Source organism: Anolis sagrei, chromosome 12, assembly GCF_037176765.1.
Source record: "Anolis sagrei isolate rAnoSag1 chromosome 12, rAnoSag1.mat, whole genome shotgun sequence".
Classification (NCBI taxonomy): domain Eukaryota; kingdom Metazoa; phylum Chordata; class Lepidosauria; order Squamata; family Dactyloidae; genus Anolis; species Anolis sagrei.
Genome location: NC_090032.1, coordinates 13,696,857 through 13,710,204, shown reverse-complemented (window position 1 = coordinate 13,710,204; position 13,348 = coordinate 13,696,857). Strand labels below are relative to the sequence as shown.

At 46.9% G+C, this 13,348-nt stretch overlaps 1 protein-coding gene across 2 annotated transcripts in view; it reads right to left on the bottom strand.

Annotated features, from left to right (window-relative positions):
- NR1I3 (nuclear receptor subfamily 1 group I member 3) overlaps positions 1-13,113 on the bottom strand; it is a 35,027-nt gene extending 21,914 nt beyond the window's left edge. Inside the window, exons 1-3 of one of the 2 annotated variants that reach the window (XR_010910389.1) lie at positions 12,984-13,113; positions 6,454-6,659; positions 3,401-3,531 (exon numbers count right to left, since the gene is read on the bottom strand). Coding sequence is in view for 1 of the 2 variants with exons in the window: in XM_067472447.1 (XP_067328548.1) it covers positions 3,401-3,531; positions 6,454-6,647 (325 nt within the window). In the remaining variant the exon portion in view is untranslated. The remainder of the gene's footprint in view (positions 1-3,400; positions 3,532-6,453; positions 6,660-12,983) is intronic. The other variant, XM_067472447.1, reaches the window with a different exon arrangement.
- Between the last annotated feature and the right edge of the window lie 235 nt (positions 13,114-13,348).

Below are 13,348 nucleotides of genomic sequence, written 5' to 3'. Positions count from 1 at the left end.
GCTCTTCGGCTTGGGAATGGAGATGAGCAAACAATGTGAAGTGGCGGCAAAAAAATCCAATGGGATTTTGGCCTGCATTAATAGGAGCATAGTGTCTAGATCTAGGGAAGTCATCCTCCCCATGCTCTATTCTGCCTTGGTTAGACCACACCTGGAATATTGTGTCCAATTCTGGGCACCACAATTCAAGAGAGATATTGACAAGCTGGAATGTGTCCAGAGGAGGGGATCAAGGGTCTGGAGAACAAGCCCTATGAGGAGCGGCTTAAGGAGCTGGACATGTTTAGCCTGAAGAAGAGAAGGCTGAGAGGGGATATGATAGCCATGTATAAATATGTGAGAGGAAGCCACAAGGAGGAGGGAGCAAGCTTGTTTTCTGATTCCTTGGAGACTAGGACGCGGAACAATGGCTTCAAACTACAAGAGAGGAGATTCCATCTGAACACGAGGAAGAACTTCCTGACTGTGAGAGCCGTTCAGCAGTGGAACTCTCTGCCCCGAAGTGTGGTGGAGGCTCCTTCTTTGGAAGCTTTTAAACAGAGGCTGGATGGCCATCTGTCAGGGGTGATTTGAATGCAATATTCCTGCTTCTTGGCAGAATGGGGTTGGACTGGATGGCCCATGAGGTCTCTTTCAACTCTTTGATTCTATGATTCTATGAGCACCAACCCCCCGAGTTGGACACAACTAGACTTAATGTCAGGGAAAATGTTTACCTTACCTATATCTGTCCAAGGTGGGAGAAAGAACTCTTGTCTGTTGGAGGCAAATGTGAATGTTGCAATTGGCCACTTTGAATAGCATTGAATAGCCTTGCAGCTGCAAAGCCAATGATTGAGGGTATCTGCATAGAGGTCTGTTGGAAATGAGGCAAGTGGACTCTATATATATCTGTGGAATAATGTCCAGGGTGGGAGAAAGAACTCTTGTCTGTTGGATGCAAGTGTGAATGTTGCCATTGGCCCTGATTGATAGGGGTTAGTTGGTCCTCCCAACAAAGAATTCCCCCAGGCAGTAAGCAGCCAGGCTTTGAAGCTCCACAGGGAAGCCGTTGAAATCCACAAGCATGTGGAGAATTTCCACAGAAAGGAGGAATCCGGACAGTAAATAAATAGAAACGCTCAGGGGAATTCCAGACAGGAAACAATCAGGGCCAGCTAACGCCTTCCAACAAAGTATTCCCTCAGGCAGTAAGCAGCCGGGCTTTGAAGCTCCACAGGGAAGCCGTTGAAATCCACAAGCATGTGGAGAATTTCCACAGAAAGGAGGAATCAGGACAGTAAATAAATAGAAACGCTCAGAAACAGGGGAATTCCAGACAGGAAACAATCAGGGCCAACTAACTCCTCCCAACAAAGGATTCTCCCAGGCAGTAAGCAGCCACGCTTTCATGCTACATAGAGAAGCCGTTGAAATCCACAAGTATGTGGAGAATTTCAACCGAAAGGAGGGATCAGGACAGTAAATAAAGAGTAACACTCAGAAATGGGAATTCTAGACAGGAAACAATCAGGGCCAGCTAACACCTCCCAACAAAGGATTCTCCCAGACAGGAAGCAGCCAGGCTTTCAAGCTGCAAGGCCATCCAATGCTAATCAAGGTTGCCAAATGCAACATTCACACCTGCCTCAAACAGACAAGAGTTCTTTCTCCCACCCTGGACATCATTCCAAAGATATATAAACCCCACTTGCCTAGATTCCAACGGACCTCCCAACCTGTGAGGGTGCCTGCCATAGATGTGGGCGAAATGTCAGGAGAGAATGCTTCTGGAACATGGCCAGACAGCCTGGAAAACTCACAGCGGCCCAATATTAGAAGAGTTGAAAGAGACCTTCAAGGGACATCCGGTCCAACTCCGTATTTGACAGGCAGGAATATACAATCCAAGTCCTCCTGACAGATGGCCATTCATCCTCTGCTTAAAAACCTCCAGAGAAGCAGACTCCCGTGGACTCCCAGGCAGCATATTACTCTGCCGAAGAGCTCTCATCATCAGGAGGTTCTTCCTAATGTTTTGATGGCATCTCTTCTCCTTTGAATCCATTGTGTCCTAGTCTCCAAAGCAAATATGCCACCTCCTCAACATGAGTTTCCTTGCCAGAAGGTCATGGGGGACCTTGTCGAAGGCCTTACTGAAATCCAGGTGGATGTAGCGTACCTGGATTTCAGGAAGGCCTTCTTTGACAAGGTCCCCCATGACCTTCTGGCAAGGAAACTAGTCCAATGTGAGCTAGGCAAAACTACGGTGAGGTGGATCTGGAATTGGTTAAGTGGACGAACACAGAGAGTGCTCACTAATGCTTCCTCTTCATCTTGGAAAGAAGTGACAAGTGGAGTGCCGCAGGGTTCCGTCCTGGGCCCGGTCCTGTTCAACATCTTTATTAATGACTTAGATGAAGGGCTAGAAGGCATGATCATCAAGTTTGCAGACGACACCAAATTGGGAGGGATAGCCAATAGTCCAGAGGACAGGAGCAGGATTCAAAACGATCTTGACAGATTAGAGAGATGGGCCAAAACTAACAAAATGAAGTTCAAGAGGGACAAATGCAAGATACTCCACTTTGGCAGAAAAAATGAAATGCAAAGATACAGAATGGGGGACAATGCCTGGCTCGAGAGCAGTACGTGTGAAAAAGATCTTGGAGTCCTCGTGGACAACAAGTTAAACATGAGCCAACAATGTGATGTGGCGGCAAAAAAAGCCAATGGGATTTTGGCCTTCATCAAAAGGAGCATAGTGTCTAGATCTAGGGAAGTAATGCTACCCCTCTATTCCGCTTTGGTTAGACCACATCTGGAATATTGTGTCCAATTCTGGGCACCACAATTCAAGAGAGATATTGAGAAGCTGGAATGTGTCCAGAGGAGGGCGACTAAAATGATCAAGGGTCTGGAGAACAAGCCCTATGAGGAGCGGCTTAGGGAACTGGGCATGTTTAGCCTGAAGAAGAGAAGGCTGAGAGGAGATATGAGAGCCATGTATAAATATGTGAGAGGAAGCCACAGGGAGGAGGGAGCAAGCTTGTTTTCTGCTTCCTTGGAGACTAGGACGCGGAACAATGGCTTCAAACTACAAGAGAGGAGATTCCATCTGAACATTAGGAAGAACTTCCTGACTGTGAGAGCCGTTCAGCAGTGGAACTCTCTGCCCCGGAGTGTGGTGGAGGCTCCTTCTTTGGAAGCTTTTAAGCAGAGGCTGGATGGCCATTTGTCAGGGGTGATTTGAATGCAATATTCCTGCTTCTTGGCAGAATGGGGTTGGACTGGATGGCCCAGGAGGTCTCTTCCAACTCTTTGATTCTATGATTCTATGATTATTTTCCCGACAGGTTCCCAGACCTTTGCTCCCATCAGATTCAGCCTCCATGTTGATGCCGCATCTTGTGCTACTTACTGTCCTTCCTCATCCCTGCAGCCAGGCATTTCTGGTAGCGGCAGGCCTGACACTGCCGTCTCTTGGCTTTGGTGATGGTACAACTGCTGGTAAAGGGGCACGTAAACTGAACCCCCTTGATGACCGATCGCCTGCGAGACACAAAGGGAAAAACACAATGAGACTGCCTCCTTGATGAAGGCTAGGACAGCAGTGGAGCTCATTAATTAATTAATTCCATCTTTGGTGGAGCTCATTAATTGTAGGTTAACTATAAATCCCAGTAATTACAACTCCAAAATGTCCACGCCAATTCCCCTCAATACCCACCAGTATTCAAATGTGGGCATATCAGGTATGCATGCCAAGTTTGGTCCAAATCCATCATTGTTTGGGTTCATCGTGCGCTCTGGACGTGGGTGAACTACAACTCCTATAAATTCCCCCCACAGACCTCCAGTATTTTTTCTTGGGCATGGGGCTTCTGTGTGCCAAGTTTGGTCCAATTCCAACTTTGGTGGAGTTCAGAGTGCAGTTCTCAGTCAGTACCTATAAATCATGGTAAGTTCTCCCCCCCCCCCCCCCCGCCATAGTCACTGATTGGCTGAGAAAGGCGGTATACAAGTAAATAAATAAATAATAAATAAATAAATAAATAAATAAATAAATAAATAAATAAATCTCTCCAGTGTGTTCAGTGGCTGATCCATTTCTCTGTTTGCTGTGTGCCATGGAAAAGAATAGAAAAGGGTGATGGGAGAGACGGCGGGCGGGGTCATGCAAATTCCACTCCAATGGAGAGAGTCGGAAGATCTCACCACTTGTCCTTCTCTTCCTTTTTTGGAAACAGATAGGGAATCCTCTCACCAAAAGCCCTCCTCTGCTGTGATTGGCCTGCTGTGATTGGCTGGCTCTCAGCCAAGGGGAGGGCTGTTTCTGAGACTCCAAAGCAGGGGAGGGGAGAGCAGGCGTGCTCAGCGCATGGCAGTGTGGTGCGCATGTTGGGGGCAAGGGAGAGCGTGCAAGTCTGGAAGAAGGTTTGTGCCAGTGAGTCCTTTCAAGGCATGTGGGTTCTGTGTGGGAAGTCTGGCCCAATTCTATCGTTGGTGGGGTTCAGAATGGTCTCTGATTGTAGGTGAACTATAAATCTCCCAGCAACTACAACTCCCAAATGTCAAGGTCTAATTTCCCCAAACTCAACCAGTGTTCACATTTGGGCAAATTGAGTATTCATGCCAAGTTTGGTCCGTGTTGTGGCTGAGATGTTCTCTGATGATGAGGATGATGGGATTCAGATTCCTGGCTCTTTTTCTGTGCCTCAGATCTCTGGGCCTGCGGCTCCCACAGACAGTCAACATAGCAGTTCTCAGAAAAAAAGAATTTTAACAAAGGAGATAGCAAACAGGTTTGGAGGCATTTGCCTCCTTCCCACGCTGATACTGAAAGTACTGAAAGCCTTGATAGTGACCTGACCTGGCAAGCTTGTCTTGATTTCTCGCCTGGCCAGCAGATGAGAAGCCAGCTCAGGGAAAGGTCAACGCAATGCTTTCATGTTAAAAAGGTATTTAGGCTTCTTTCAAACTAAGGGAAAGCGTCAGTTCAACGTAGCTTATTAGCTTGAAAGCTTCATGGAATAACCTTAGCCTGGAAAGCAGTACGCTTGGGATTTCTTGCATTGTGATTCATGGGGCAATTGTTTCATTGCTTGTACCTTGGACTCTGGTTTGAATTTTGCCAGTAGGATTGTGCCTCTTGTTTTTACCTGAAGATCTTTGGAATAATATTCTGCATTTAACCTAAACCTTTGGAACTTTGCAATGCTTATTCTTTATTTTGACTTGGATTTTTTCCTCAATAAACTATAAAACTACAGCTCTTGTGTGGTGGTGTTTGGAAGCAAGGTGAAGCAAGGTTGAGAGGAGATATGATAGCCATGTATAAATATGTGAGAGGAAGCCACAGGGAGGAGGGAGCAAGCTTGTTTTCTGCTTCCTTGGAGACTAGGACGCGGAACAATGGCTTCAAACTAAAAGAGAGGAGATTCCATCTGAACACGAGGAAGAACTTCCTGACTGTGAGAGCCGTTCAGCAGTGGAACTCTCTGCCCCGGAGTGTGGTGGAGGCTCCTTCTTTGGAAGCTTTTAAGCAGAGGCTGGATGGCCATTTGTCAGGAGTGATTTGAATGCAATATTCCTGCTTCTTGGCAGGGGGTTGGACTGGATGGCCCATGAGGTCTCTTCCAACTCTTTGATTCTATGATTCTAAGGTGAAGCAAGGTGAGTTGCAACAGTCCAGAACCATCATTTTTTGAGTCCACAGTGTTCTCTGGATGTAGGTGAACTACAATTCCCAAACTCAAGGTCAATGCCAGTATTTTCTGTTAGTTATGGGAATTCTGTATGCCAAGTTTGGTTCAGTTCTACCATTGGTGGAGTTCAGGATGCTCTTTGATTGTAGGTAAACTATAAATCCCAGCAACTACAACTCCCAAATGTCAAGATCTATTTTCCCCAAACTCCACCAGTGTTCACATTTGGGCATATTGAGTATTCAGGCCAAGTTCGATCCAGAACCATCATTGTTTGAGTCCACAGTGCTCTCTGGAAGTAGGTGAACTACAAGTCCCAAACTCAAGGTCAATGCTCAGCAAACCCTTCCAGTATTTCCTGTTGGTCATGGGAGTTCTGTGTGCCAAGTTTGGTTCAATTCCATCATTGGTGGAGTTCAGAACACTCTTCGATTGTAGGTGAACTATAAATCCCTGCAACTACAACCCCCAAATAACAAAATCAATCCCCGCCAGTATTCAAATTTAGACGTATGGGGTATTTGTGCCAAATTTGGTCCAGTGAATGAAAACACATCCTCGATATCAGATATTTACATGACGATTCCTAACAGTAGCAAAATTACAGTTAGGAAGTATCAATGAAAATAATGTTATGGTTGGGAAGGTTGAGAAGCACTGCAATAAAGTAAACACTGCTATTTCCTATTGGGATCTATTTTGATATTTGGTAGTTTCCCACTGCTTTGTCTATGCTCGCTGTGGAAGGAGTCGAGGGGACGTTTACCGGAAAAATCCCTTGCAGCCTTCGCAGGTCATGGCGTGGAAGTGGTACCCGGTGGCCCGATCCCCGCATACGGCGCACGTTTTCTCCTCGCCGTTGAGATCTGCGTCGCCATGAGACAAAACCGTGGAGGTCGAGCTGGGGCTGTCGCTGCAGCTCTCGCTTTCGGAAAGGCACAACGTGGTGAGACCGGCCATCGTGGAGCCCCACTAAATGCGACAGGGGTCAGAATCAGTGGTCGCCTAGTTGAGATTTGGTGGTGAGCATCCTCTGTTGGGGAGATACCGGATAGACCAGGCATGGGCAAACTTGGGCCCTCCAGGTGTTTTGGACTTCAACTCCCACAATTCCTAGCAGCCGGTAGGCTGCTAGGAATTGTGGGAGTTGAAGTCCAAAACACCTGGAGGGCCCAAGTTTGCCCATGCCTGAGATTGACCCTAGTGCCTTCCCATCACTTCTGTCTTGACATTCCTCAGGATTGGGCTGCTTCAGCCCTCCTTTTTTCCCCCTTCCTTCCTCTCCTCCTTTCTTTTCTTGCCCTTCTTTTTCTCTTTTCTTTCTTTCCTTCCCGTCTCCTTTCTCCAGCTCTGAGAGGGCCTGTCTCACAATGTCTTCTTGGCAACATGGCTCTTTTTGCGACTCTTTTTCTTTCCTCCATCTCCCTCATACACCTCCTCCCTCCCGCTTTCCATTCTTGCTTTCCTTCATACACTTACCTTTCTTTTTCCTTCTTTCCTGTCCTCTCCTCATATCTTTTCTTCTCTTTCTTCCTTCCCTCCCTCTCTTCCTTCATCTCTTCTTTCTTCCCTTCTTTCCTCTCCTCTCCTCCCCTCATACCCTTCCTTCCTTCCTTCCTTCCTTCTCTCTTATTTCATTCCTTCTTTCTTCCCTTCTTTTTCCTTCTTTCCTCTCCTCTCCTCACTTCCTTTCTCCCTCCCTTCCCTCCCTCTCTTCCTTCTTTCTTCCCTTCTTTCCTCTCTTCTCTCCCCTCATACCCTTTCTTCTATTCCTTCCTTCCCTCTCTTGCTTCATCCTTTCTTTCTTTCTTTCTTTCTTTCCTTCTTTCTTTTTCCTTCTTTCCTCTCCTCCCCTCATACCTTTTCTTCTCTTCCTTCCTTCCTTCCTTCCCTCCCTCTTTCCTTCATCCCTTCTTTCTTCCCTTCTTTCCTCTTTTCTCCTCCCTCATACCCTTCCTTCCTTTCTTCTCTCTTATTTCATTCCCTCTTTCTTCCATTCTTTTCCTTCTTTCCTCTCCTCTCATACCCTTTCCTCACTTCCTCCCTTCCTCCCTTCCCTCCCTCTCTTCTTTCTTCCCTTCTTTCCTCTCTTCTCTCCTCTCATACCCTTTCTTTTCATTCCTTCCCTCTCTTTCTTCATCCTTTTTTCTTTCTTTCTTTTTTCTCTCTTTCTTTTTCCTTCTTTCCTCCCCTCCCCTCATACCTTTTCTCCTCTTCCTTCCTTCCCTAACTCTCTTCCTTCATCCCTTCTTTCTTTCCTTCTTTTCTCTCCTCTCGTCCCCTCATACCCTTTCCTCTCTTCCTTTCTTCCTTCCCTCTCTTTCTTCATCCCTTCAGTCTTCCCTTCTTTTTCCTTCTTTCCTCTCCTTCCTTCATACCCTTTCCTCACTTCCTTTCTTCCTTCCTTCCTTCCTTCCTTCCTTCCTTCCTTCCTTCCTTCCTCCCTTCCCTCCCTCTCTTTATTCTTTCTTCCCTTCTTTCCTCTCTTCCCTCCTCTCATACCCTTTCTTTTCATTCCTTCCCTCTCTTCCTTCATCCTTTCTTTCTTTCTTTCTTTTTCATTCTTTCCTCTCCTTCCCTCATATCTTTTCTCCTCTTCCTTCCCTCCCTCTCTTCCTTCATCCCTTCTTTCTTCCCTTCTTTTCTCTCCTCTCCTTCCCCATACCCTTTCCTCTCTTCCTTTCTTCCTTCCCTCTCTTTCTTCATCCCTTCATTTTTCCCTTCTTTCCTCTCTCCCCCCTCATACCCTTTCTTCTCTTCCTCCCTCCCTCCCCTCCCTCCCTTCCTTCATCCCTTTCTTTTTCCTTCTTTCCTCTCCTCTCCTCATACTCTTCCTTCTTCCATCCCTTCCCTCCCTCTCTTCCATCATCCCTTCTTTCTTCCCTTCTTCCCTCTCTTCTCTCCCCTCATACCCTTTCTTCTCTTCCTTCTCTCTCTTATTTCATTATTTCTTTCTTCCCTTCTTTTTCCTTCTTTCATCTCCTCCCCCATACCCTTTCTTCCCTCCCCTCCCCTCATTCTTCCCTTCTTTTTCCTTCTTTCCTATCCTTTCTTCCCTCATACTTTTACCCCTTTCCTTTCTCTTCCTTCCTTCCCATCTTTTTTTCTTCCCACCTCCCTATCTTCTTCTCCATTTCTTTCTTCCCTTCTTTTTCTCTTTCTTTCTTTCTTCACCTCCAAGACACTCCAAGGCAGGCACGGGCAAGGTTCAGGCCTCCAGGTGTATTGGACTTCAACTCCCACAACTCCTAGCAGCCCGTAGGAAAGCCAAAGTTTGCCCATGCCTGCTCGAAGGTCTTAAGTTATGTACATTTGAAGTGACCCTGCTGCATTGCCTAAGAAGTGTATTATTCTAGTCTATATAAATAAAAATGTAATGTTCGCTTGTGGGATTAACATAACTCAAAAACCACTGGGGGAATTGTCACTCAATATGGACACAAGACACCAATCAGGCCAATGAGTGACCATCACTCAAAAAAACCACTGAAAAACGCAACGGAAGAGACTTTAAAAACAAAAAAACCAAACTCATTACAACGCACACGCAAACCCACATATATATACACATATATACACACATGCATATACACACACAAAACACATACACAGAAAGGAGGAAGGAAGGAGAGAAGGAGGGAGAGAAGAAAGGAAAGAAGGTTGAAAGGAGAGAAAGAAGGAAAGAAAGAAAGGTAGAGAAGGAAGGAGGGAGAGAAAGCGGGAGAGAAGAAGAGAAAGAAGGAGGGAAGCAGAGAAGGAAGGAAAAAATAAAGATAGAGAAGGAAGGAAGGAGATAAGGAGGGAGAGAAGGAGGGAAGGAGAGAAAGAAAGAAGTGTAGAGAAGGAGGGAGAGAAGGAGGGGAGATAAAGAAGGAAAGAAAAGGGTAGAGAAGGAAGGAGAGAAGGAGAGAAGAAGGGAGAAAGAGGGAAGGAGAGAAGGAAAGAAAGAAAGGCAGAGAAGGGAGGAAGGAGAGAAGGAGGGAGAGAAAGAGGAAGAAGGAGGGAAGGAGAGAAAGAAAGAAAGAAGGGTAGAGAAGGAAGGAAGGAGAGAAGGAGGGAGAGAATGAGGGGAAGAAGGAGGGAAGGAGAGAAAGAAAGGTAGAGAAGGAAGGAAGGAGAGGAGGGAGAGAAAGAGGGAAAGAAGGAGGGAAGGAGAGAAAGAAAGAAGGGTAGAGAAGGAAGGAAGGAGAGAAGGAGGGAGAGAAAGAGGGGAAGAAGGAGGGAAGGAGAGAAAGAAAGGTAGAGAAGGAAGGAAGGAGAGGAAGGAGAGAAGGAGGGAGAGGAGATAAAGAAGGAAAGAAAAGGGTAGAGAAGGAAGGAAGGAGAGAAGGAGGGAGAAAGAGGTAAGGAGAGAAGGAAAGAAAGAAAGGTAGAGAAGGAAGGAAGGAGAGAAGGAGGGAGAGGAGGAGGGAAGGAGATAAAGAAGGAAGTAAAGGGTAGTGAAGGAAGGAATGAGAGAAGGAGGGAGAAAGAGGAAAGGAGATAAGGAAGGAAAGAAAAGGGTAGAGAAGGAAGGAAGGAGAGAAGGAGGGGGAAAGAGGGAAGGAGAGAAGGAAAGAAAGAAAGGTAGAGAAGGAAGGAAGGAGAGAAGGAGGGAGAGGAGGAGGGAAGGAGATAAAGAAGGAAGTAAAGGGTAGTGAAGGAAGGAAGGAGAGAAGGAGGGATTGAAAGAAGGAAATGAGGGAAGGAGATAAAGTAAGAAAGAAAGAAGGGTAGAGAAGGAAGGAAGGAGAGAAGAAGGGAGAGAATGAAATAAAAAAGTGAAAGAGGGAAGGAAGGAGAGAAGGAACGAAAGAGGGAAGGAAGGAGGGAAGGAAGGAAAGAAAGAGACAAGGAAGGATGGAACCAAAGAGCAAAGGAAGCGAGAAAAGAAACAGGTAGAGAAGGAAGGAAGAAGAAGGGAAAGAAAAAGAGGGAAGGAAGGAAAGAAGGAGGGAAGGAAGGAAGGAGAGAAAGAAGGAGAGAAAGAGGGAGGGAAGGTTGGACACAGTAACACGTGGTGGGTACAGCTAGTACACACACATATATACACACACATATATACACAAATATACGCACACAAAACACATATACACAGACTGAGCCACAGCATTGCATGGCAGGGGATGGCTAGTCAGTATATATAAGTGTGTGCTATGCCAGCTCCTTCCCTGTGCTGTGCATGTTAGCAAAGGGCAGTGTTATGCAACAAGTCAAGGGACAAAAACCGGACTTACCGTATATACTCGAGTATAAGCCGACCCGAATATATTGTGAGGTCTGTTGTTGAAGGCTTTTGTAGCCTGAACCACTGGGTTGCTGTGAGTTTTCCGGGCTGTCTGGCCATGTTCCAGCAGCACTCCCTCCTGACATTTCACCCACATCTATGACAGGCATCCTCAGAGGTTGTGAGGTCTGTTGTCGAAGGCTTTCATGGCTGGAATTACTGGCTTGCTGTGAGTTTTCTGGGCTGTATGGACATGTTCCAGAAGCACTCCCTCCTGACGTTTCACCCGCATCTATGGCAGGCATCCTCAGAGATTGTTTGGTCTGTTGTCGAAGGCTTTCATGGCCTGAATCACTGGGTTGTTGTGAGTTTTCCGGGCTGTCTGGCCATGTCCCAGAAGCATTCTCTCCTGACATTTCGCCCACATCTATGACAGGCATCCTCAGAGGTTGTGAGGTCTGTTGTCGAAGGCTTTCATGACCTGAATCATTGGGTAGCTGTGAGTTTTCCAGGCTGTCTGGCCATGTTCCAGAAGCATTCTCTCCTGACATTTCGCCCACATCTATGGCTGCGAGGTCTGTTGGAAATTGTCTACCTGCTTGTGGATTTCAGTGGCATTTCTGTGCAGCTTCAAAGCCTGGCTGCTTACTGCCTGGGAGAATCCTTCATTGGAAGGGTCAACTAACACCTCCCAACAAAGGATTCTCCCAGGCAGGAAGCAGCCATGCTTTGAATCTGCAAGGCTATTCAGTGGTAATCAAGGTGGCAGCTTCAAAGCCTGGCTGCTTCCTGCCTGGGAGATTCCTTCATTGGATGGGTCAACTAACACCTCCCAACAAAGGATTCTCCCAGGCAGGAAGCAGCCAGGCTTTGAATCTGCAAGGCTATTCAGTGGTAATCAAGGTGGCAGCTTCAAAGCCTGGCTGCTAACTGCCTGGGAGATTCCTTCATTGGAAGGGTCAACTAACACCTCCCAACAAAGGATTCTCCCAGGCAGGAAGCAGCCAGCCTTTGAAGCTGCAAGGCTATTCAGTGGTAATCAAGGTGGCAGCTTCAAAGCCTGGCTTCTTACTGCCTGGGAGAATCCTTCATTGGAAGGGCCAACTAACACTTCCCAACAAAGGATTCTCCCGGGCAGGAAGCAGCCAGGCTTTGAATCTGCAAGGCTATTCAGTGGTAATCAAGGTGGCAGCTTCAAAGCCTGGCTTCTTACTACCTGGGAGAATCCTTCATTGGAAGGGTCAACTAACACCTCCCAACAAAGGATTCTCCCAGGCAGGAAGCAGCCAGGCTTTGAATCTACAAGGCTATTCAGTGGTAATCAAGGTGGCAGCTTCAAAGCCTGGCTGCTAACTGCCTGGGAGATTCCTTCCTTGGAAGGGTCAACTAACACCTCCTAACAAAGGATTCTCCCAGGCAGGAAGCAGCCAGGCTTTGAATCTGTAAGGCTATTCAGTGGTAATCAAGGTGGCAGCTTCAAAGCCTGGCTTCTTACTGCCTGGGAGAATCCGTCATTGGAAGGGTCAACTAACACCTCCCAACAAAGGATTCTCCCAGTCAGGAAGCAGCCAGGCTTCGAAGCTGCAAGGCTATTCAGTGGTAATCAAGGGGCAGCTTCAAAGCCTGGCTTACTGTCTGGGAGAATCCTTCATTGGAAGGGTCAACTAACACCTCCTAATAAAGGATTCTCCCAGGCAGGAAGCAGCCATGCTTTGAATCTGCAAGGCTATTCGGTGGTAATCAAGGTGGCCAATGACAACATTCAGACAAGAGTTCTTTCTCCCACCCTGGACATTATTCCACAGGTGTATAAATCCCACTTGCCTAGTTTCCAACAGACCTCACAACCTGTGAGGACGCCTGCCATAGATGTGGGCGAAATGTCAGGAGAGAGTGCTTCTGGGACAGAAAACTCACAACAACCCAATGCAGACTTTCTCGGTTTATACATTACTTCTGACCTTTGATATTTCCATTTTTTTTAAACTCTTGAGTTGCCCCCCAATATGTCTTCCTTCCTTCCTTCCTTCCTTCCTTCCTTCCTTCCTTCCTTCCCCAACCCCGTGTCTCTCTCTCTTAGGCTTGCTTACCAGTTGTGTGTCAAAGCACAAACCAGATTAGTCGCAAAGCGGAGTGAGCTGAGGTCTCATGAGGCGCCTTGTTTTCCTCCCCAGCAGTGCTTGTCCTCCAGGAGAAAAAGAAGGAAAATAATCCAGCTTGATTTCACTTGATGTGGCGAAATCTGTACTTTGTCCTCGAGATCAAAAAGGAGTGGATAGGCGCAACGTTGCCTCGTGCTTGGCAGCCCAGGGCAGAAGCCAACGAAGCCAAAGGTATACGCGGGGATGTATGGTGCCAAACGGCATTATTTCCACAGTGTAGATAGTTACACCCCATGGAGCCTCCGGTGGCACAGAGGGTTCAAGCGCTGAGCTGCTGAACTTGCTGAACCAAA